This window comes from Neoarius graeffei, chromosome 21 (assembly GCF_027579695.1).
Source record: "Neoarius graeffei isolate fNeoGra1 chromosome 21, fNeoGra1.pri, whole genome shotgun sequence".
Classification (NCBI taxonomy): domain Eukaryota; kingdom Metazoa; phylum Chordata; class Actinopteri; order Siluriformes; family Ariidae; genus Neoarius; species Neoarius graeffei.
The window spans coordinates 61,168,356-61,193,488 of record NC_083589.1 but is presented as its reverse complement, the minus strand read 5'-3'; the positions used below and the strand labels follow the sequence as shown (position 1 = coordinate 61,193,488).

The following is a 25,133-nucleotide window of genomic DNA, read 5'->3' as shown; positions in this document are numbered from 1 at the left end:
AAAGATGGACCCTTGAGGATTCCACACCAATGACAAGGAAAAGTAAGAGTGAAGGCTACTATCAAAAGAATGGTACCATTTAGTACCCTTTTTTCTGAGAGTGTTACAGACAGCAGTTAGTGATCAGTAAAGTGTAGGAGAAATAGTTGGTGTCCAGATACTGTTTTAACACATTGATCCATCTTAAGCTGTAAATTATTGTCTGTTTTTTTATTTAATTTAAGTTAATTATTATTTTTTGTGAATTACTGTTTGGTCCTTTGGTTAGAGATCTGGTGTCACTTTGTTATTTTGGTGCATTAACCCTTTCATGCATAGTGTCCACACTTATATCTGTTTTTAGGAAAATATCAGATTTAAATCACCTGCTCTCTTTCTCCTGTTAGACTTGTTTTGATTCTGAGTGCAGTATTTATATCTCATCCAAAATTACTACACAAAATCCTAAATCAAGTTTAAAAAAAATCTATATTTTTGTGCTGGACAGACTCTAATGAACACTCGACCCTGAGACACCAGTAAGATGCTGAACCTCTTCTGCTCCTCAGACCTGATCCATCCTGATGCCCTACTTCTGGCTGGAGTCTCATCACATCACTCCTGTGGAAGACGGCCCCATATGGACAGTCGAAAGTTGCACTTGGAAGACGCTCTGGACTCTTACAGTTTTGCTCTGATGGCTGAGGACTACAGTCACCATGATAACTTTAGGGCTGCAGTTGTCATGAACAGTTTTGTACTCAAGTCTCCATCAATAAACAGTTTATAACTTCAGCAAAACAGACTTCATATTAAAACTATAATGAATTTCCTGGGTACACAGTTGTACTTTGTGACTACTGTATATAGGACACAGTTATAGAAGTGAGTTATTTATAATCATGCTAATTACACTATCTGTTATCACCCAGATGAGGATGGGCTCCATTTTGAGTCTGGTTCCTCTCGAGGTTTCTTCCTCATCTCATCTGAGGGAGTTTTTCCTCACTAACGTCGCCTCAGGCTTGATCATCAGGGATAAAATTAGCTCATATGTTTAAAGTCTTTAATTTTCTGTAAAGCTGCTTTGCGATAATGTCTGTTGTTAAAAGCGCTATAGAAATAAACTTGATGCATTCCAAAATCAGCTCCAATGCTGCAGAAATCACAAGTTAGTTATGGATGGGTTCTTGCCCAAACTGGGAATCACGTCATCAGTTTTTCTCTGGCTGATCAGACACAAGGTACACCACCACTCTTGTCAGAGCAGTTGGGGGTTAGACACCTTGCTCAAGGGTACTTGAGCCAGTCCTGCTGGTTCAGGGAATCAAACCAGCAACCTTTTGGTCCCAAAGCTGTTTCTCTAACTATTTGGCCATAGTTTCTCCAAATCACAAAAATGTTGCTTTGTTTTATATATATATATATATATATATATATATATATATATATATTTTTTTTTTTTAATTCTGGTCATCAAAGTTAAACATTTGAGATCTGAATGTTAAAAATATTTATGAAAACATTTGAAGTTTTTTTTTAAATTATGTATGTATGTATGTATGTATGTATGTATGTATGTATGTATGTATGTATGTATGTATGTATGTATGTATGTATGTATTACTGATGCACACTTTGCTGAATTGTATTCCTTTCCTGTTTTATCTCTCCTTTTTTTAAAACTCAATTTTAAATAATTTTAAATCTTTTATTCTTGCACCTCTTGTCTGCACATTTGCCATTTTTAATGAATTTTAAATTTAAATTGTATGTTCAATTGTAAATCACTTTTACCTTTTATATTTTTACTTTTTACTCTTTTATTGTTGTAAATTTGTATCTCTTTATCATGTTCTCGATTTTATTGCTCTGTAAAGCACTTTGAGTTGCCTTAGTGTATGAAATGTGTGATACAGATAAAGCTGCCTTGCCTGTGCAGGGACAGAGTGTTTTTACTTTTTTTAGAATTTTGTAGAAGTCAACATGTAGGCTGCAATAACATGCATTTTTTTTTCAGGAATATACGTATAAAGCATATACAGAGTCTGGACATGTTTTAAAAAATAGTTTATTCATGAAAGCCACATGAAGCGTTTCTGAATGTCCTCAGATTAAATGTACACATCTCTGTTCATCTCACTGTGCTGTACTGTTTGTTATTGCTAATACTCGAGGCAATTAAATAATATGAATTAGCACACGCACAATTAAAAAAAAAAAAAAGAGGAGAAGAGCCCAGGGAGCGCGCAGGAGGTTCACCTCCTCTTGCCGATCTGCGCCATGAGGCGCGCGTTGTGCGCAGCTTTGGCGCGCAGGTTCTTGGCTCTGGCGATGTCGAAGAGCGCGTTCATGAGGTTGGTGGGCACGTCCAGGGACAGGGTCACCCTGCTGCGCCGGTCACTCCTCGCACCGCTGCCGTACAGCTTGCTCCTGAGCAACGTGTGGCTCAGAAACTTGTAGCTGGAGCCGGGTAAAGTTCGCCTCTCGCGCGACTCCTCGGGCGTCTCCTGGCCGTCGTACGGCGCGTTCACGACTCGTTCCGCGTCCGCGCTGGAAAGCAGCTCGCCGTCGCACAGGAAGCCCGAGTCGGAGTCGTACGCGCGCAAACAGAGGCTGGAGACCGGGGTGCAGAGCACAGCCAGGACGAGGAGGACAGTCCTCAGAGACTGCATCTTCTATCCTCTAGACTCTCCTGTCGGGCAGAAAGACGCACGTTTAGACTTTACTTTCTAAAATACAGGCTACAGCTGAGCGGATCCATAAAACTCTCCACGACCATGAACCCTTACCTAAGAGAGACAAAATCCTAACTGACATCCAAAATCCTTAAAAAAAGTAAACTTCTGGATATACTGCACCTGACAGTGTATTACCTTTTAATCAGGAACACAGTGTTCAGTCTTGTACATTAAGTAATCAGGAAATTGACAAACTGCTACGCATCTGTTTGTCCTGAACTGAAACAGTGCCACTGCGCGCAAAACGCACCAAGGACTAGTGAGGAAAGGTACCTGCTCCAAAACCTGATCAGCTGAAAAACAGATCCCGGGTGAATGAAGAAGAAGAAGAAGAAGTGCCAAAAAACGGACGTGAAGCCACTCAGTCAGAGTTGCATGCAGCACAAAGTTGCACTGGTTAATGCGCACAGCGCGCTTCCTCCAGTCAAACTGAAGCAGATGGCGGATGGACGGAGAGTCCGCGCGGCGGGGTGGCATTTAGCACAGCCCGATTACACGAGCAGCAACGTCACACGTCCAAAACTGCTGTAAATACTCAGGGAAAAGGTTCAGGGATGAGTAGGGGCCATAAACTTTTCCTCTTCCCAACCCCTCCACCCACAGAACAGGTTCGGACTCTTTCATTCAGCTGTAGCGCGTAACGCAGGTCAGTGATGGAGGCAGTGGAGTCGAACATCTTCTTTCTTCTCATCCCACAGCCAGATCACTTTCTCAGTCTATCGTGCTATAGTAATAAAACTGCCTTGACTTCTACACTCACTGGCCACTTTAATAGGAACTTGTTGTTGTTGTTGTTGATTCTAAGATCTTGCAGTTCTTGGCTGCAGGAGTGGAACCCAATGTGTTCTTCTGGTGCATGCCGAGATGCTTTTCTGCTCACCACAGTTGTAAAGAATGATTATATGAGTTGCTATTTCTTTCCTTCCTGGCAGTTTGAACCAATCTGTCCATTTTCCTCTGACCCTCTCTTATCAACAAGGCATTTGTTTCCATCCACAGAACTGTCGCTCGCTCGCTCACTCACTCGATGTTTTTTATTTTTCGCACCATTCTGTTGTGTGTGAAAACCCCAGGAGATCAGCAGTTTCTGAAATACTCAAACCAACTCGAACCATCTGGTTCAAAACAACACCCATGCCACAGTGAAAGAAAGAAAGTCACACTTCACTGTGAGATCACAATTTTTCCCGTTCTGATGTTTGAACATTGTGAACATTAACTGAAGCTCTTGATTTGTATCTGCGGGATTTTATGCATCAAGGGATCAGCTGATTAGAGAACTGCAGAAAACAGACAGCAGGTGGATGTATGAGTGTTCCTGATAAAGTGGCCAGTGAGTGTGTATACCCAAATATTGACATGCCACTCCAAAATGTTTTTCATATGTGATTATGTGAGTAGTAAAGAAAACAACAACAACAACAACAACACATGATTGAGCATTTCAACATGTTATGGTCTAAAAATGAACTCAAGTAAACAATGTGTGATGTCGTGAAAAAGAATTACTCACGTGAGGAAAATCACATCTGAAAAATAAAATCAGACACCCCTGTTGTGAAACAGCAATAAAAGTCAATCATGCAAAAATAATGTGTGGAAGCATGACCAAATGTGCTAGATGTTAAAAGACAATCAGGTGCAAAAACAAAAATTAAAAAAAATGTGCACTACACATAAAAAGTCAACTACATGTGAAAGATGTGTGAAGTGTCTAAGGTGAGTGAAATGAAATGTTTTGAATGTGCAGTGTAACAATAAAAATCTAAACAAGTTAAACATCCATCCATCCATCCATCCATCCATCCATCCATCCATCCATCATCTGTAGCCGCTTATCCTGTTCTACAGGGTTACGGGTGAGCTGGATCCTATCCCAGCTGACTACGGGCGAAAGGCGGGGTTCACCCTGGACAAGTCGCCAGGTCATCACAGGGCTGACACATAGAGACACACAACCATTCACACTCACATTCACACCTACGCTCAATTTAGAGCCACCAATTATCCTAACCTGCATGTCTTTGGAGAAAACCGGAGCACCCGGAGGAAACCCATACAGACACGGGGAGAACATGCAAACTCCACACAGAAAGCCTGCTGTCGGCCACTGGGCTCAAACCCAGAACCTTCTTGCTGTGAGGCGACAATGATGACCATGACACCACCGTGCCACCCCCAAGTTAAACCTATCCATCCATCCATCCATCCATCCATCCATCTTCTACCGCTTATCTGGATCTGGGTCGCAGGGATAGCAGCCTAAGCAGAGCAGCCCAGACTTCCCTCTCCCTGGCCACCTCCACCAGCTCTTCTGGGGGAATACTGAGGCATTCCCAGGCCAGCCGAGAGATGTAATCTCTCCAGCATGTCCTGGGTCTGCCCTGGGGTCTCCTCCCGGTGGGGCATGCCCAGAAAACCTCCCTTGGGAGGCGTCTAGGGGGCATCCTAACAAGGTGCCCAAATCACCTCAACTGACTCCTTTCGATGTGGAGGAGCAGTGGTTCTACTCCGAGTCTCTCCCGAATGACCGAGCTTCTCACCCTGTCTCTAAGGGAGAGCCCAGCCACCCTGCAGAGAAAACTCATTTCTACCACTTGTATCTGCAATCTCATTCTTTCGGTCACTACCCACAGCTCGTGATCATAGGTGAGGGTGGGAATGTAGATGGACCAGTAAATTGAGAGCTTTGCTTTTGGCTCAGCTCTCTCTTCACCACAACAGACCGTTTTAGTGTCCACATCACTGCTGACGCTGCCCTGATCCATCTGTCCAACTCCCGCTCCCCCAACCCTCACTCGTGAACAAAACCCCAAGATACTTAAACTCCTCCACTTTAGGTAGCGACTCCCCCCTGACCTGGAGGAGGCACGCCACCTGTTTCCGGCTGAGTGCCATGGCCACGGACTTGGAGGTGCTGAGCCTCATCCCAGCCATTAAACCTAAACTACTGGATGCTGCTGGAATTTTACTTTCCCTGAGGGAACCCTCCCAAAGGGATCAATAAAGTTCTATCTAATCTAATCTAATCTAATCTAATCTAATCTAATCTAATCTAATCTAATCTAATATTAACAGGTGTTTTAACAATATATATCTAACATTAATGATTTCTAAATGGAAAAAAAACTATTTGATAAATGATGTCACATAATTATGAAAATAATGAACTGCTCAGCATGAAAATGCAAAAACTTCATTTTCTTTACTGTTACGAGTTATATTATGGCAACATTCACCATATTTTTAGTTTTTTATAGCAAAAATTAGTCACTAAGCGATACAGTATGTATGGTGGCATTTTAATTTGGGGAATTAATTTAACACATCACTAACAACATTTAAAGTGATGCTGAAAATGTATTTCTTTCTTGATTAAAAAAAAAAAAAACAGGAAGCAAAATTGTGCCCAGTCAGTAAAATTAAACCGGGCCTCAGAAACATGATTCATTCTAGGCAGATTATTTTTTAGTGAAGCGGTCAGTTTGCCAGAAAGGTGTTTATTAAATAAATAATTGATTTTTATAATTTTAATGAACAATTTCAGCAACCTATAATTCCTGGTATGATGCCTTTTTTTGGGGTCAAACTCCTTCTGTGTTAAGAGCTGCTGCAAGCCGTGACATGATCAGACAAAAAAAAAAAGTTTGATAAAATTAAAACCAGCCTAACATCAGCATGAATGCTGCGCTCTACAACATCACGGCTGTATGTGTAGCAGCTTTGCAACAAGTCAAACTTTAAGACAAACACATTTTTTAAGTACTTTACTGTAGTACAACCCCGATTCCAAAAAAGTTGGGACAAAGTACAAATTGTAAATAAAAATGGAATGCAATAATTTACAAATCTCAAAAACTGATATTGTATTCACAATAGAACATAGACAACATATCAAATGTCGAAACTGAGACATTTTGAAATTTCATGCCAAATATTGGCTCATTTGAAATTTCATGACAGCAACACATCTCAAAAAAGTTGGGACAGGGGCAATAAGAGGCTGGAAAAGTTAAAGGTACAAAAAAGGAACAGCTGGAGGACCAAATTGCAACTCATTATGTCAATTGGCAATAGGTCATTAACATGACTGGGTATAAAAAGAGCATCTTGGAGTGGCAGCGGCTCTCAGAAGTAAAGATGGGAAGAGGGTCACCAATCCCACTAATTCTGCGCCGACAAATAGTGGAGCAATATCAGAAAGGAGTTCGACAGTGTAAAATTGCAAAGAGTTTGAACATATCATCATCTACAGTGCATAATATCATCAAAAGATTCAGAGAATCTGGAAGAATCTCTGTGCGTAAGGGTCAAGGCCGGAAAACCATACTGGGTGCCCGTGATCTTCGGGCCCTTAGACGGCACTGCATCACATACAGGCATGCTTCTGTATTGGAAATCACAAAATGGGCTCAGGAATATTTCCAGAGAACATTATCTGTGAACACAATTCACCGTGCCATCCGCCGTTGCCAGCTAAAACTCTATAGTTCAAAGAAGAAGCCGTATCTAAACACGATCCAGAAGCGCAGACGTCTTCTCTGGGCCAAGGCTCATTTAAAATGGACTGTGGCAAAGTGGAAAACTGTTCTGTGGTCAGACGAATCAAAATGTGAAGTTCTTTATGGAAATCAGGGACGCCGTGTCATTCGGACTAAAGAGGAGAAGGACGACCCGAGTTGTTATCAGCGCTCAGTTCAGAAGCCTGCATCTCTGATGGTATGGGGTTGCATTAGTGTGTGTGGCATGGGCAGCTTACACATCTGGAAAGACACCATCAATGCTGAAAGGTATATCCAGGTTCTAGAGCAACATATGCTCCCATCCAGACGACGTCTCTTTCAGGGAAGACCTTGCATTTTCCAACATGACAATGCCAAACCACATACTGCATCAATTACAGCATCATGGCTGCGTAGAAGAAGGGTCCGGGTACTGAACTGGCCAGCCTGCAGTCCAGATCTTTCACCCATAGAAAACATTTGGCGCATCATAAAACGGAAGATACGACAAAAAAGACCTAAGACAGTTGAGCAACTAGAATCCTACATTAGACAAGAATGGGTTAACATTCCTATCCCTAAACTTGAGCAACTTGTCTCCTCAGTCCCCAGACGTTTACAGACTGTTGTAAAGAGAAAAGGGGATGTCTCACAGTGGGAAACATGGCCTTGTCCCAACTTTTTTGAGATGTGTTGTTGTCATGAAATTTAAAATCACCTCATTTTTCCCTTTAAATGATACATTTTCTCAGTTTAAACAATTGATATGTCATCTATGTTCTATTCTGAATAAAATATGGAATTTTGAAACTTCCACATCATTGCATTCCATTTTTATTTACAATTTGTACTTTGTCCCAACTTTTTTGGAATTGGGGTTGTAGAAACAGGATTTGAAAATCTTTACGGTTGATAAATTTCATCTAGTTTACTGTTCACCAGTATCTGTGCTCAAAAATCAAACATTTATTAGGCTTTATAATTTTTTAAACCACTCTCTTATTAGCTAGTGAAAAATAAAACAAGCATCATGATGCACTTTGACAGATGAATGATCAAATTGTGACATACTCTGAGGAGGAGGATCCATAATCTTTGGTAAAACCAGGAAGTACAATGAAAGAGCTTTGCTTAGATTTTGACACAGCAGGGTAAATGTGGACAAACTAATCAAAGGCTAACACAGAACAGGTGAACACAGTAGGATAACAAATCAATGACTGGACAGGAGCAGAGACAGGACTAGAACAGGAAGCAAAACATGAACATATGGCATTGTTGACACAAATCACAAGTAAGCCATGCCCCCTAGTTTAAAATGACATGACTGAAGGCCTCTGCATGCTCTTGCGACAAGGCTTTCGCAGATAGCTTTTCGCAGACAGTTGTAATTTATTGTTGAGCGGGAGTAATAGGCGTGCGCGATGTTATTCACCGGCACAACGCAAGGGGGCGCGAAGTCGCTAGGAGTAGTTGGTGGGTGTGGTTAGTGGAGTGTTTATCCTCCGGTTACTTATAATGACTAGAACTTTTTTTTTTTATAATGACTAGAACTGGAGTCGTATAGATGCACGTACTTCCTCAATCAACCGCTCTTCGTGCTGCTCCATCTTCGCTCGTGTTTTTAAAAATGGCGGTCGTGAAAACAAACCAAACCGGGAAAGTAGGGAAGCGGAAGTGCGTGTACAGCGGATGTAGAGTGGACCAATCAGAGCCCTCTTGTCTGCGGCGCTGCCTGCGAGGCTTCTGCGGTGGTCACAATTTTTGGGAGGTGCGCGCAGAGCGTCTGCGAAGGTGGGGGGGGCTACGCAGACACTGTCTGCGACGCTATCTGCGAGGACTGGGTTGTCAGCATAAATTGGCCTTTAAGACCAACATTTTAGGAGATATGCTAAAGAAATGTCAAAATCAAAGTCCCTCTCACACCAGAATCTGGTCTTCCCAGGCAGTCTCCTGTCCCAGTACTAACCAGCCTCTCGCCGACACAGCTAGGGTTACGAGGGGGGGTGTCCTCCGGTAACCGCGAGAGTTCGACTTCCCCACTTGCATCTGTATTGCAGCGTGCCTTGCCAGTAGTAGGTATCATTTTTATGATGGTCCGACTGCGAGTAGAACTCATGAGCTTCCGGTCGAGAGGTGGACACACTAACCACTAGGCCAACTCGTGGTCCTAAAGAAAGGTAGACTATTTGATTTAGTATTAGACCATGTTTTTGTTTAAATTTGAATCATTTTACTGGTATCAATAAATGCTTCATATTTAATAATAGAAATTAGAACTACTCTACAGGAAGTGATATTATGACATACTCAAGGTTAGGTACAGTCTACTGTCAGGATCCAGCAACTGATCCTCCAGAAAGTTGATATAATTCAAGCAGACACAAAGGAATAGTGCTGTTCTTCATTTATTACACTGCAGGATGCCATAGACTCACACACGGTTAACAGGACCGTTATTAGAAAAGGGTAAACTGTCAGAGCACACTGGAACAGAATTATCACATAATCGTGAGATGAGACAGCAGGCCAACCCATGATTCGCAGGTAGCATAGAGAGGAAAAAAGGGGTGGTGACTCTCTTGACCTCGGTATGACATCATCATTACACTAATAATTTATAACCTCTAAGACTTATTAGCTTTGTAGTTCATCAGTATGAAAAGAAATTAAGAGGTTTTGTCATTAAATCACATCCAAAAGAAGACTGGTTCGGTCAAAAGGCTGCTTTAATGATCACTCATGGGCATGAGAGTCAGTGTACAGTCACTGTACGGTCCAACAGTTCACAGCTCGACAGTGCTTTCATTTAGCTGGGTGATGTCTACACACAAAACACACTTCATAAAAATTACACTTTAGTGTTACTTAGCCAACTTCAGCATTTTATAAAGTATATACTATAATGCATGCTTACCAAGAGAAAAAGGGACTGCATATGAGGATAAGTTCTCATACCCACAACTTGGGGTTCTGACAGCGTTTGGAAAGATTAATGGCATGATTTCTTCCAAAAAAATAAAAATAAAGATATTTTCGCCTAATGGCTGTATGCCTCTGCCAGGAGGTTAAAAGTGATCTGTTGATGGCTCTTTTAACATGATAGTGGTTGTGGGACACAGAAGGCATCCACGTGCACAAACTAAGATTATAAATTAGTCCTGTATGGAAGATTGGACCAAGATCCTCGAGAAGTGTCTCCAAGTGAGTTTTTCTCCTCAGAAAAAGCTTCACCAAATATGACTTGTGGGGGCACTGCAAACTTTAAAACCACGTTTTTCCAGAAAGATTTATACAACTCAAGAAAACTTTGTTAAATATTTACAGCGTATCCATGTGTGCATGTTTTATTCATTTTATACATTAATTGTAGTTTAAGTTGACGCTTCTGTTCATGCCTCATCGCTCCAGAGTGTGTGGCTCGATCCTGAGTTTACTCTCTGTGTGCAAATGGTTTCTCTGGGCTCCTCACACCTCCCAAAAACATACCAGTAGGTGGATTGGTTTCTTAAATGGTCATTAAATGTAAATTGGTGTGTAGTAGTACATGATTCACTGCATGGGACTCGCATCCCATCTTCCATTTCAAGACAACCTTCAGCTCTACTCCAACCCTGACCAGGATAAAGCAATGAACGAATATAAATCAACAAATGTGAATGATTATTTTCCCCTTTATGGCACCAGTCTGGTCTGATTAAAGTGCATATCACGGGTTAATTCAGGAGCAAGATCAATGTAATTCTCCTATTTTATATTAAACTTTGGTCAAATATCTGTCACATTTTGCACAATATTTTGACCTTCGCAATACCAGAAAAAGTTGAAATCAAGCCATTTGAGGCGAATTCGTCCACCTCTGAAAAAAACTTGCCATTTGGATTTCCCGGCAAACACTGATTTTCGTGACGTCACGTGCGGGACGCCTCCTTCTGAATCCTACGTCAGCGCTGGTTTGTTTATGAGAAAACGACCATATTATTTACATCCCCAGTGTTGTCTCCGTCGTCTTCACTACCTGAATCATCATCAAATCCAAACAGATGAAGCCCCAATTCTGACATCTCATTATATTCTTCATCCAAAGGTGAAGTAACATTGCGCTCAGGTGACAATTCCATATTTCAATGCAAAATCGCTCGCTGCTAAACTTGGTCTACACAGGTTGTGCACTAAAACCGTGCAAGCTCTCGCAGCCTGCTGGCGCTTCCGCAGGTGACGTCACGAATCTGGCTCCAGACTCCCTTGGGATTTTTCCGGATGCATTTTGTTATTTGATTTTTTTCTGCTGTAGACAGATGGCCTTGTGCAAAATTACCCTTCTGGATGAGTGTGTAAAGGGACATACTTTCATATAAAAAACCCTGAAATTGGTCCAGAATATACACTTTAAGGTGAGGTCACTACTGTCTTAAGGCAGTTCCTGCCCTTTTTAGCGCACTCCTCCACTGACTGGTGCATTTCCGCTCTATTGCTGTGTTTTACCTGCTGTTCCAAATCAACGAACGCGCTTTCTGTGTAATTGAGTTCTGATGTCCAAGTGTTTCATCAGACTTATTAAACAAGTCACACACAGATTTGGCCCCAAGCTCCCTATAAGTGTGTCAGACTAAAACGTAGAAGTGTATAGAGCACAAAAAGCAACTTTTATGCAAAGTTATGTTCATTCAGGTGCGCAAGCTATCGATGCTGCTATTGGTGGAATATGACTCATGTTTTGTTCCAGGTAGCAAACAAATTCCAGACTGTATTGTAGAGTACGTTGTGTGTATAATAATTCTGCTACAACCTGTCTATTCCTTGCATTGTGCTCTCTCTCTCTCTCTCTCTCTCTCTCTCTCATGGTTGTGTTCAGCCCGGGGATCCCCTAGAACACATTATCAGTCCTCAGAGACTTGCTCCTCCTGTTGTGCCTTCATCTGGAGTGCTGGCCCACACTGCATGGACAAAACACACTGAAGAGAAACAGGACAGCGCATGGAGAACTCTTATTAGGCTACTAATGACTGTTAAGAGTAAGGATGGGATGGGAATTACCACCTTACACCTCGTGGAAGAACTTCAGGCGAGGACAGTATGTGAAACTAATGAGCGAAATTGGGATAGTCAGAGCCGATTGGCACACACACACACACACACACACACGCACACACGCACACACACACAAAAAAAACCCGTCCAGTTCCTTGAGGAGTCTCTGTCTGGCCCCAGGAGACGCTTTCCAGACACGACTCAACAAATTGAGTTGAAGCAAAGCCAAGAAGGCAGCGTTTATACACAGGATGACGCTCAGAACTGTATGGAAGCAAGTGTGAGAGAGGTCACGATGTAAACCCACGCATTTATGCACACATACGTACACACACACACACACACACACACACACACTGAGCATCATAATTTCCCAACAGTGCCTCTATGAATCCATTTGAATATTCTTAGAAATAAAAAACTAATTAGTTGAAGTTTAATCACTTATAAATAAACAGAGCTGTTAGTGCAACACGATCACAGCGTGCTGATCATAGTGACCGTGTAATTTAAATCACATATAAATGTACTGAAATGGTGCAGTAAACATTTAGTAAAGGACTTCTATGATCACATAGCAAACATAATAATTGCATTCTGATATCACAGTGCAGCAACGTGCAGCTCTTCGTATACAAATACTGTATGATGTACAGTGTACAGTGAGAAATTAAATACATTCAAGACAATTCCAAATAGATAAAAACAAATCATATACAGCGAGGAAAGTAAAGTTGCATTTAAAAATTAACTAACAAGTCATAAAAGTAACAACATTAATTACTGGGAGAAAAAAAAAAGGCTCCTAAAGTCATTCCCCATCAGCAAGTGCTGTCATTAAGACCCAGGATCTGAGGAAACAACAACAACACACACACACACACACACACCTTTTAAAAAGGCAGAGTCATAGCAAACCTAATTATTTCATAAATCTGAGTTTTGCTATATTTTAGTGCATTAGTTGTGAATGATTCGTTACCTCTCTGCCCCGGGCTGCAGTAAGTCTGACAGTCGTGTTTGGTGCTGAATCGGTTTCTGTTTCCTCCACAGCCGCTGTAGATAAAGGGTCGGCATGCTCCAGAGCTCAGGTGGAAGTACCAGAGCAACATGTACTCAGAGCAGTGGCCCTCGGACATTGGCTCAAGACAGACCTCTGGGGCAGACGCTGCACAGGAGGTCAATGATACATGATATTATCAGGTGTAGTTTGTACTGGGGAGTAGCAGGAAGTACAGTAGTAGTAACAGTAATAGAAGTAGCAATGGTAATAGTTGCTACTTCTATTACTATTATTATTATTATTATTATAATAGTTGGGATTAGTATTAGTAGTAACAGTAATCGTAGTAGTAATAATAATAATAATAATAATAATAGGAGTCATAGTAGTACAGGGCCGTAGCCAGGATTTTTCAAATACCGAGGTCAAGCATGGCTGACAGCACCGAAGCCCCCACCACCACCACCACTGGCACAACTTAAATAAATAAATAAATAAATAACAGCCCTGTGATGACCTGGCGACTTGTCCAGGGTGTACCCCGCCTTTCGCCCGTAGTCAGCTGGGATAGGCTCCAGCTTGCCTGCGACCCTGTAGAACAGGATAAAGCGGCTACAGATAATGAGATGAGATGAGATGAATAAATAACAAACCAAGGATAGATTTGGGCCCAATCCCAATTCTAATTTCTACCCCTACCCCTCCCCCTTGGCCCTTCCCCTTGAAACTGAGCTACAAGGGATAGGGCTTGAAATTCAACCCCTACGTATTGGGATAGCCCTTCAACGATCGCATACGTCATCGCGTACCTCCGTCAGCGTTTACGTTAGCAAAACGCGACCAAATGCGTCATTGGCTGCGACCAGCCGCTACAGTCAGAGCCAGAACTCTCTGCTGGCAGGGTGTGATTTGTTAACTAACACCACTGAATGGGATATCTTTGGCGCTTCGTGCACCACATCCGACAGAATGAGGTGTCAGAACACTCATGTAAACAATAAAAGCGAGAATAACAGAACAAAACGTACGCAGTCAAGCAACCGAAAACAATACTCACTCCCAAAGCTTTTTAGCAGCAGCTTGGATTTCAGAAATCGCTGCTCATTCTCAGCTCGAAAGCGAATCAAGCGGCGTGTTTCCTCTGGATAACAACTTAAAACACGTAAATAATGGAGAAAATACATTTATGACAATCTTTCGCCGCGGGAACCGCCATCTTTCTGAAATCCGCATGAAATCTCGCTGAAATCCGCATGGCATTGTGGGAAATCACTCAAACCCCTTCGTTCGGAGTCAGCTCCAGGAAAATCTCCGTTTGGAGGGGTACAGAAGCCCTACCCCTTCCCCTACCCCTCCGCGTTAACTGGGATTGGGATACCCCTACCCCTTCACGTGAATGCGCAAAATGGAGGGGAAGGGCCAAGGGGTTGGTCCAAGGGGTGAAATGAGATTCGGCCTTGGTGGTGGACACATTTATTTTAACAATTCTAAAACTGTGCCATCATAACTGTGGAGTTTTGTCTGACATAAAAGTCAAAACTGAACTGAACTGAGTGTATTGCTCAGCTACCTGAAGTATTGGCATTATTAACATTTCATTATCTTAAATTACATTAGAATGTAGGGCTATTAGTTCTGTGTGAAGACTATGTATTAGAGAGAGTGTGTGAGAGTGTATTATTTGTATGTGTGTGTGTCTGTATTTGTGAGTGAGTGAGTGAGTGAGTGAGTGAGTGAGTGAGTGAGTGAGTGAGTGAGTGAGTGAGTGAGTGAGTGAGAGAAAGAGAGAGAGAGTTATGTGTGCTCTATAATGCGATGTGACTATTAGCCTACGTTAGGTTAGGTAGGCATATGTGATAGAGCATAGACTACACCCTGCCTGTTTTATCCAAAACCCAACTTCCCCGGCCGACACTAGTATAGGCTATGTCGCGTGACGCTGCGTTAGACACAGCAACGATAGAGATAGAGGCTGAGGGATTTCAGATGACATTAGACAAATGTGAATTTTATTGGGGGGAAATACAGATGACATGTGGATGTGGATGCTGCGTTTTACATTGATCACTGCTCGAATTCAGCATAGACCAATTTGAAATTTCTGAAAAAAGTACCGAGGACATGACCTCGGTGTCCTCAATGGTAGTTACGGCCATGTAGTAGTAGTAGCAATAGTAGTACCAACAGTACGAGTAATAGTAATACTAGAAACAGTAGGAGCATTAATAGTCATACTAGTAATAGTTATTGTAATTGTATTAATGATATTAGTAGTAGGAGTAATAGTAGTAGTGATAGGAACAGTGGTAGAAGTAGTGTTAGTAGTAGTACTAGCAGCAATATTAATATTTATATCCCTCATCAAAAAATTCCTGTGCAGGGATTGGCCAAGGATGGCTCATGTGACATCACATAGTTTCACCATTGATTAAGCAATCTATCTCATGACGTAGAAAAAAAATGGATATAATGTGAGTCAGTCATGGTGTATCCTGGATATATCATGAACTGACGTCACAATTTCGAGCTATACGGCCGACCTGAGTCACAGCTGTGGTTCCACGAGCATTTGTGTGTGTGTAGATCTATGTATCATGATCGTGTCTAACAAGGCAGGTGATAGCATGGTAAAAATAATAATAATAAAAAAGGTTAAAAAAAAGCGATAGCATGGTACATTACACATTTGCAGGTTGAAGGTTGCTCTGAGGTAAACAACAAACATGGCTGCCTCCAGTGAGTTTATGCCGAGATTCAATCTTATAGACGAATGTTAAAAGTTAACACTTTTAGTATGGATTTTTTTTTGATGAAGGATATAAATCAAATATACCATGTACTGAGAGGCGCCGGGAATTATGGATTCTCTTTGGTGATTGGCGTAGTACTATTTTCTTCAGGGCTGTGCCCTTCACACCTTAGAGAATCCATAATTTCAACTGGAGCTTCTTAGTGCATGGTATATTTGATTAATGCAGCTTGGTTTTGATATTAAGGCATTTGCATGTCAGTCTAACGTGTAAAACATCCCAGCAATTTGATGCACAACAGTGTCCAATTATCTTTGAACGAGAGATTCTTGAAAATGATGAAGTCATAGTTTTGACGATGAATTTGCAGATGTTTAAATGTTAAAGGTAAGGTAGGTCATTTATTTTAGAAGCATTTTTGTTATATTTCTTGAAATTCTCTTTACATCCAGACAGCAATGAATAAATCAAATGCTCTGACAATAAAAAACAAAACAACCAAAAAAACCCATCATCTTTGGCAGGTGCAGGTCTGTAAAAAGCCTACCTACCTGTCTACCTGCCCGTGCGCTCATAGCACATGACTGGAGTCTTCCACAAGACTAGGCAGACATAATGCAGATACGTTGCTAAAGCTAGCGAGCTAGTCGACAGCTGTGAGGACTAAAAATAACCATGTTTATTTTTTAAATTATTATGATAATGTTAGGTGTCTTCTTACATATGAACGAGACATGAGGTAGTTGGATATGACTAAAATAGCCTCAATGAGGCTGTAGCTCATACTGGCCAAGACGCCCATAAAATCGTAAATATGACAGGTGGTGCCACCATCTTGACAATTTTACTGCACACTCACCTGGGGAACATTGTATGTGAGTTCGATCAAAATCCGATCAATCCTATAGGAGGAGTAGCGATTTTTGCACATTGTGGATAGACGACGATGACGGATGGACGGACGATGTGTGATCGCATAAGCTCCTCCAGCCTGGCCTACAGCCGGATGAGCTAAAAAAACATTTACGCTCCCCTTCATAGCCAAACCAAACCAGCCCCCGCAGTTCTCTGTCGTGGACTCATTGTTCAGCAGTAGTCAGGCAGTGTGTATGTGTTTTGGGGGAGTGGCTTTAATGGGAGGGGGCGGGATTTTCGGTTGGATACTTTCAAAATCTAGCTTACTCTTGCTGGTTGTTCCAAAATTACCTACCCTAGATTTAAATTCCAAGAAACATGAATTTCTCATGAAAAAATGAAGAATCATCGCAAATATGACTGAGACATTAAATTCTAAAACACTGGCACACCTCTTAAAAAAATCTATAAATCACTAACTGTATATCACTTTTAAATCATACCTTTATGACTTGTTCAGCTTTAGCACTGTGGTTTTCATCAAATTTATTCGCAACACAGACATCGTAAAATGTCTTTACTTGACCTAACAAATAAAATGTTACGCCTACTATTTTACCTGGCGTCACCTTGAGGGCGTGTTTTCGTTCTCGCGGAGTCTGATTTCTCTCTTGATTTTCAGCTCCTGTGAGGTAAAAAAATTTATCATCAGCAGATTAATCATCTGTACATTCGGTACAGCTGAGTGGTTCCATTTACTCAACTCAAGGATTAAAGCGTTCACAGTGGCCTTTTCATACGCTAATGATTGAAAGGCCATCTTCTTAAATGCCAGTACTCTGTGTGTGTGAGACATTTAAACACGGACACAAGCTTCCTTTTTTATACGTTAACAATAGCAAGACTCAACAGGATTCAACAAAAGCAGCAAAACAAGTTGTCTTGTAACTTTTTCTTCTCCGTCTCCCATTCCTCATGTCCCTTGATAAATATACAGTTAGGTCCATATATATTTGGACACTGACACAAATTTTGTTTTTTTACCTGTTTACTGAAACATATTCAGGTTATAGTTATATAATGGACATGGACATAAAGTCCAGACTTTCAGCTTTCATTTGAGGGTATCCACATTAAAATTGGATGAAGGGTTTAGGAGTTGCAGCTCCTTAACATGTGCCACCCTGTTTTTAAAGGGACCAAAAGTAATTGGACAATTGACTCAAAGGCTATTTCATGGGCAGGTGTGGGCAATTCCTTCGTTATGTCATTCTCAATTAAGCAGATAAAAGGCCTGGAGTTGATTTGAGGTATGGTGCTTGCATTTGGAAGATTTTACTGTGAAGAAAACATGCGGTCAAAGGAGCTCTCCATGCAGGTGAAACAAGCCATCCTTAAGCTGCAAAAACAGAAAAAAACCCATCCGAGAAACTGATACAATATTAGGAGCGGCAAAATCTACAGTTTGGTACATCCTGAGAAAGAAAGAAAGCACTGGTGAGCTCATCAATGCAAAAAGACCTGGACGCCCACAGAAGACAACAGTGGTGGATGATTGCAGAATAATTTCCATGGTGAAGAGAAACCCCTTCACAACAGCCAACCAAGTGAACAACACTCTCCAGGAGGTAGGCGTATCAATATCCAAATCTACCATAAAGAGAAGACTGGATGAACGTAAATACAGAGGGTTCACTGCACGGTGCAAGCCACTCATAAGCCTCAAGAATAAAAAGGCTAGATTGGACTTTGCTAAAAAACATCTAAAAAAGCCAGCACAGTTCTGGAAGAACATTCTTTGGACAGATGAAACCAAGATCAACCTCTACCAGAATGATGGAAAGAAAAAAGTATGGCGAAGGCGTGGTACAGCTCATGATCCAAAGCATACCACATCATCTGTAAAACACGGCGGAGGCAGTGTGATGGCTTGGGCATGCATGGCTGCCAGTGGCACTGGGTCACTAGTGTTTATTGATGATGTGACACAGGACAGAAGCAGCCGGATGAATTCTGAGGTATTCAGAGACATACTGTGTGCTCAAATCCAGCCAAACTGATTGGTCGGCGTTTCATAATACAGATGGACAATGACCCAAAACATAAAGCCAAAGCAACCCCGGAGTTTATTAAAGCAAAGAAGTGGAATATTCTTGAATGGCCAAGTCAGTCACCTGATCTCAACCCAATTGAGCAGCATTTCACTTGTTAAAGACTAAACTTCAGACAGAAAGGCCCACAAACAGACAGCAACTGAAAACCGCTGTCCATGAGTTCAAGACTTCAGGCAGTCATTGCCAACAAAGGGTTTTCAACCAAGTATTAGAAATGAACATTTTATTTACAATTATTTAATTTGTCCAATTACTTTTGAGCCCCTGAAATGAAGGGATTGTGTTTAAAAAATGCTTTAGTTCCTCACATTTTTATGCAATCATTTTGTTCAACCCACTGAATTAAAGCTGAAAGTCTGAACTTCAACTGCATCTGAATTGTTTTGTTCAAAATTCATTGTGGTAATGTACAGAACCAAAATTAGAAAAATGTTGTCTCTGTCCAAATATTTATGGACTTAACTGTATATCAGAAAGTGTTTAACAAATTTTAATTTTGTTTCTGATGTTGTCATTATATCCAAGTATCCTAAATACATATTTGGATTTGGTCGAATTACTTAGCAGCACAAGTATTTTAATGAAAGGCAGCCTGTTAGTTTAAGGCTGATTTGCCACTGCCAGGCCTCAGGCTTGCTTATTCAATGATCCATGCAGAATTTCTACATCTATGCTCTACCACTGCTTCCTGCTTCCCTGGGACATTAATGTAAGAGCACAGTATGAAAATTTTCTGGATGATTAGACTAGACTTGTTAAAGCTCATGTAAACATATTGTCATCATTATCTTTCGTCTCTGTGGTGAATTTACTATCAAGTACAAAACCGTGTAAGTGATAAACCATGCAATAACGTACCTAAAAATATGATGAAACATCATGAAATGAAAATGTCAGTGTAACATAAAAGGGTCAGAAGTAGGATGCAAATGTGTATTTTATTAGGGTGAAAACCAGGGCTGGACACAGACTGGTTAGGGGGCAGGGGCAAAGACAGTGAAAAAGGGCACCTACCGTAGAGGGCATTAAATCATGTTTTTCCTACTACTGAAGCACCCTAGAGCAGATTTTTTTGCATATAGAGCATCTAGAAGCCACTTCAACTCATTTCCCCACATTTAGGGGAGGCTATAGGGCACTTCATTTCATTTTCTCACATGTAACAGAAGCTATAGAGGATGTCAGCTCATTTTATCACATGTAGGGGAGACTATAGGGTATGTCGTCTCATTCTCTCACGTGTAAAGAAAACTATATGGCACTTCATGTCATTTTCTCACATATAGGGAAGCCTATAGGGCACTTTATGCTATTTTCTCACATGTATGGGAAGTCTATGGGACACATATTACATGTAGGGGAGATTGTAGGGCACTTCATGTCATTTTGTCACATGTAGGGGAGACTATAGGGCACTTCATGTCATTTTGTCACACGTAGGGGAGACTATTGGACACTGCCATTTTATCACATGGAGGGGAGACTGTAGGGCACTTCATGCCATTTTATCACATGTATGGGAGACTACTGGGCACTTTATGTCATTTTATCACATGTAGGGGAGACTGTAGGGCACTTCATGTCATTTTATCACATGTAGGGGAGACGAAAGAGCACTTCATGTCATTTTATCACATACAGTGGAGACTATGGGGCACTTCATGTCATTTTATCACATCTAGGGGAGACTGTAGGGCACTTCATGTCATTTTATCACATCTAGGGGAGACTGTAGGGCACTTCATGTCATTTTATCACATGTAGGGGAGACTGCAGGGCACTTCATGTCATTTTATCACATGTGGGGGAGACTAAAGGGCACTTCATGCCATTTTATCACATGTAGGGGAGACTATAGGGCACTTCATGTCATTTTATCACATGTAGGGGAGACTATTGGGCACTGTCATTTTATCACATGTAGGGGAGACTGTAGGGCACTTCATGTCATTTTATCACATGTAGGGGAGACTATAGGGCACTTCATGTCATTTTATCACATGTATGTGAGACTATTGGGCACTTCATGTCATTTTATTACATACAGGGGAGACTATAGGGCACTTCATGTCATTTTATCACATGTAGAGAAGCCTATAGGGCACTTCATGTTGTTTTCTCACATGTCATCCTCAGCCATAAAAACATTACTGTAAGTGTTGTTTTCTCACATGTATGGGAAGTCTATTGGACACATATCACATGTAGGGGAGACTGTAGGGCACTTCATGTCATTTTATCACATGTAGGGGAGACTTAGGGCACTTCATGTCATTTTATCACATGTAGGGGAGACTATAGGGCACTTCATGTTATTTTCTCACATGTAGGGGAGACTATAGGGCACTTTGTATCATTTTCTTACATATGGGGAGACTATAGGGCACTTCCTCAATTCAAGTCAAGTTTATTTGTATAGCGCTTTTAACAATAAACATTGTTGCAAAGCAGTTTTACAGAATTTGAACGACTTAAACCATGAGCTAATTTTATCCCTAATCTATCCCCAATGAGCAAGCCTGTGGTGACGGTGGCAAGGAAAAACTCCCTCAGACGACACGAGGAAGAAACCTCGAGAGGAACCAGACTCAAAAGGGAACCCATCCTCATTTGGGCAACAACAGACAACATAACTATAACATTAACAGTTTTAACATAAAGTCAGTTTCGTTGATGTTATAAACTCTTCATTGATGGAAACTTGAGTGCAAAACTGTTCATGACAACTGCAGTCCTAAAGTTAGCAAGTTAACTGTAGTCCTCAGCCATAAAAGCATTACTGTAAGTGTTGTTTTCTCACATGTATGGGAAGTCTATTGGACACATATCACACGTAGGGGAGACTGTAGGGCACTTCATGTCATTTTATCACATGTAGGGGAGACTATAGGGCACTTCATGTTATTTTCTTACATGTATGGAAAGCCTATTGGACACATCATCTCATTTTATCACATGTAGATGAGACAATAGGGTATGTTGTCTCATTCTCTCACATGTAAGGAAACCTATAGGGCACACCATCCCATTTTATCACATGTAGAGGAGTTAACTGGGCATGTCATTCTTTCATGTGTAGGGAAACCTATAGGGCACTTTATCTCATTCTTTCATATGTTGGGTAGCTTATAGGGCACTTGATCTTATTCTCTCAGATGTAAGGGAGACTATAGGGCACTACATCTTATTTTCGCCAATCAAAGGGAACCCTGGAAAGCACTTCATGTTTAATGTTTTCTCACAAGTTTATTTATTTTTCTATTTGAAAGGCAGCCATTAGAGCATCATATTTTCTCCACTGTAAAGGCACCCTAAAGGGCAATTTATCACCCTTTAGCTACTGCAGGGGCCAAGTCCTCTAGCACTGAATACAATACTCATCGTTTTACTCACTGGCAGGAAGGAACAAGCAAGGAACATCCATAATCAAGAGACACTGAGCATAATGGGTAACAAACCAATGACAGAACGGGGTGGAGACATGACCAAACCAAAACAAAGGCACATGTCAAAACAATTGAAATCTCAAGAAGAATGAAAGCATAAACAGCACTCTCTGTGCGCTCTCAAAGCTTCCTGAACGTGAAAGATAAAGAGAAAAAATAACAGCCACATGCAAACAGTCTAAGAAAGTCTCTTTTATCTAAAGAAGTTATACGACATGAAATGCTAATAATTACCTTATAAGTCTTTAAATGAGTCGAAAATCCTCCAGCATTGCTTTATTCACTTCTTATGAATGTGTTATGAAAACGTGGACTCGCTCCACTTATTATTAGCTTGCTCACCTGTGATATTGTCATATACTAAGTCTGGCTCGGTCTGTGAAACAGTAGGTGAAAGAGTGGTTTGCTCCTTGGTCTCCTCGTCCACATGAGCGAGAGGAGACTCCTCCGTTCCCTCGTCTTCTGTCAGAATATTCTTTTCATCTTGATCTTTGGTGTTCATCACAAGAAGGTTTGCTTGATCTTTCCCTTGATTGAACAGAAGACAGAAAAGTCATCACACTGTGTATCTTTTGTTAGATGACCTGGACATTGTGAGAACCTCATTCTCATTTCAGACTCTTTTACTGATAAAACACAGTGTCATGTTTCATTTATATTAATGGATTTTTTTTTTCTCTTTCGAGGTTGTTTGTGAATGACTCCTGAATCCGGTTAGTTCAGCAGTCTGTTCCACTGAGAACACTGTGGAACATAACAGATGGTGGAACCCATGGGGTCCTCATACTATAACAGCAGGAGATTCAGAGCACATAACTGTACAGAGAAAAGCACAAATACACACCAGTGGGACAAAAGCGTGCACATAATGAACCACCCACACACTTGACCACACACTTAGTGGCCACTTTATTAGGTACATCTTTAATATAGATATATCCGAGTGCAAATGTTCGCATACCGTTAGAACAAAATGACCATTTTATTTAATCAATTTCATCAACAAGACATAATGTACTAGGCTGTATTTTATTTTGTGCAAAAAAAACCCAAAACAGTTTAGGTGTTATGTATAAGTATGAGCTTGGCATATGAGCTAAACAGTTTATGCACTGTGCACACACGGTAGCATGCAACGTGCATTTCTTCTCTGTCATATACATTACATTTGCATATGTGCAAACAGTGAGCAGTCCGTACAGAAACGGGTAGAAAAACGAAATGTGTGGTTGATTGTATGTTTAAATTTGATGTACTGGACTTTGAGTGATTGGATATGGGCAGATTTATATGTGATTTTGTCCTTCTCCCTAAACCAGGTGTAAATTAGTGTCATGCATGTTGCTCAGAGCGTTATAGGCAGTGTTGCTAGGTGCACAGTTTTCCCATAAAACTGAGATTCTTTTTAGCAGCAGACTCTCGTAGATATTCTTTATTTATGACAAAATGTGTACAATTTTTGGACTTTTAGTGAAAGAACTATTCAGTCAGCTACAACTGCTTATTTTAATACTTCTAATACCACAATGCTGTTGGATTCTCAAATCTGACTGGTCAGAAGGTGCTGATTAATTTTGTACACCAGCAGCTCTGACAGTAAATTACATGTTTTACAGCTGCAAGTTATGCTTCATTATTATTATTATTATTATTATTATTATTATTATTAATGTACTCGTGCTGACATTTTATCCTTTCTATAGTAACAATTAACACAGGGACTTGTATAGGGACTAAAAACATGGTGAAAGAGATATTTATTCAACATTTATAAAAGGAATAAAGCTGTAACTTTAAGTTTTCCAACATCACCAGGACAGCAGAGGTTATATGTTGTGGTTTCTTGGTAACATGACAAGCTGTATTTTTTTCCTTTAAAGGTGCCATAGAAGGGAAATCTGTATATACCTTGGTCTAGTTGAAAAAGGAGAGCTCGGTACAAGGAGCTGATATATCGTGAACCTCAAACATTGTTGTGTCTTCTTTAAAATGGAAATCCCACAGGTATTGAGGTATTTCACCTGACGTCACAGGGTCACGTGACGCCCCGGTGTCCGCCATTTTGAACGTCAAGCTAGCTAATGTCAACAACAGTAGCTGGTATGTTACTGTAGCAATGTTTACGTTCAGTCATTTGGATGACTGTTAAAACCTTTCAGTCTCAAGTTTTTCCTTTACTGGATTTACTAGTTTACTGATCTAGCGCGCTCGGGCAAGCCGGCGGCCGGCTAGCGCGCGCTAGCTCCCAGCCTGCCCGAGCGCGCTAGCTCAGTAAACTAGTAAATCCAGTAAAGGAAAAACTTGAGACTGAAAGGTTTTAACAGTCATCCAAATGACTGAACGTAAACATTGCTACAGTAATACCAGCTATGATGTTGTTGACATTAGCTAGTGCTAACAGCTAGTTGCTAATACACTACTACAACTACACCGACCCTAATAATGCAGTTCTTGGTCATTGTCTGGTAACAGCAAATTTATAACGGGCCATGTCTCAACAGACTAAGAAGTTATTTCAATGACATTTAATAACATTTTGTTTATCCTGAGGACCGAAAGTAAATGAAAATGTGAACAAACCTTAGCTGTAATAAGATGGCGACCACCGGCTCCAGGGACGACCCGCTGATGTAGGCATGTTACCCAGCCTGACACAAAATATTTGGAGGTATCCAAACTCTTATACGCTTTCAGATCAATACCTGTGTATGG

The 25,133-nt window shown here is 41.0% G+C and overlaps 2 protein-coding genes across 11 annotated transcripts in view; both read right to left on the bottom strand.

Annotated features, from left to right (window-relative positions):
• Positions 1 to 2,237: 2,237 nt before the first annotated feature.
• ucn3l (urocortin 3, like) lies at positions 2,238 to 2,654 on the bottom strand. Its single transcript, XM_060903719.1, has one exon. It carries the CDS (start codon positions 2,652 to 2,654, stop codon positions 2,238 to 2,240), a length of 417 nt encoding a protein of 138 aa, XP_060759702.1.
• A 10,043-nt stretch (positions 2,655 to 12,697) lies between these two features.
• Positions 12,698 to 25,133, bottom strand: part of col7a1l (collagen type VII alpha 1-like) — a 277,370-nt gene continuing 264,934 nt past the window's right edge. For all 10 annotated transcript variants that reach the window (XM_060903444.1, XM_060903446.1, XM_060903447.1 and 7 more), the window contains 4 exons: positions 22,764 to 22,949; positions 17,481 to 17,546; positions 13,236 to 13,421; positions 12,698 to 13,104 (listed from right to left, as the gene is read on the bottom strand). In XM_060903444.1, the coding sequence (XP_060759427.1) occupies positions 13,091 to 13,104; positions 13,236 to 13,421; positions 17,481 to 17,546; positions 22,764 to 22,949 (452 nt within the window). In that variant the 3' untranslated portion in view covers positions 12,698 to 13,090. The remainder of the gene's footprint in view (positions 13,105 to 13,235; positions 13,422 to 17,480; positions 17,547 to 22,763; positions 22,950 to 25,133) is intronic.

Excerpts from the sequence above, each read along its gene's own strand:
- ucn3l (XM_060903719.1), bottom strand. The coding sequence starts at position 2,654 with ATGCAGTCTCTGAGGACTGTCCTCCTCGTCCTGGCTGTGCTCTGCACC.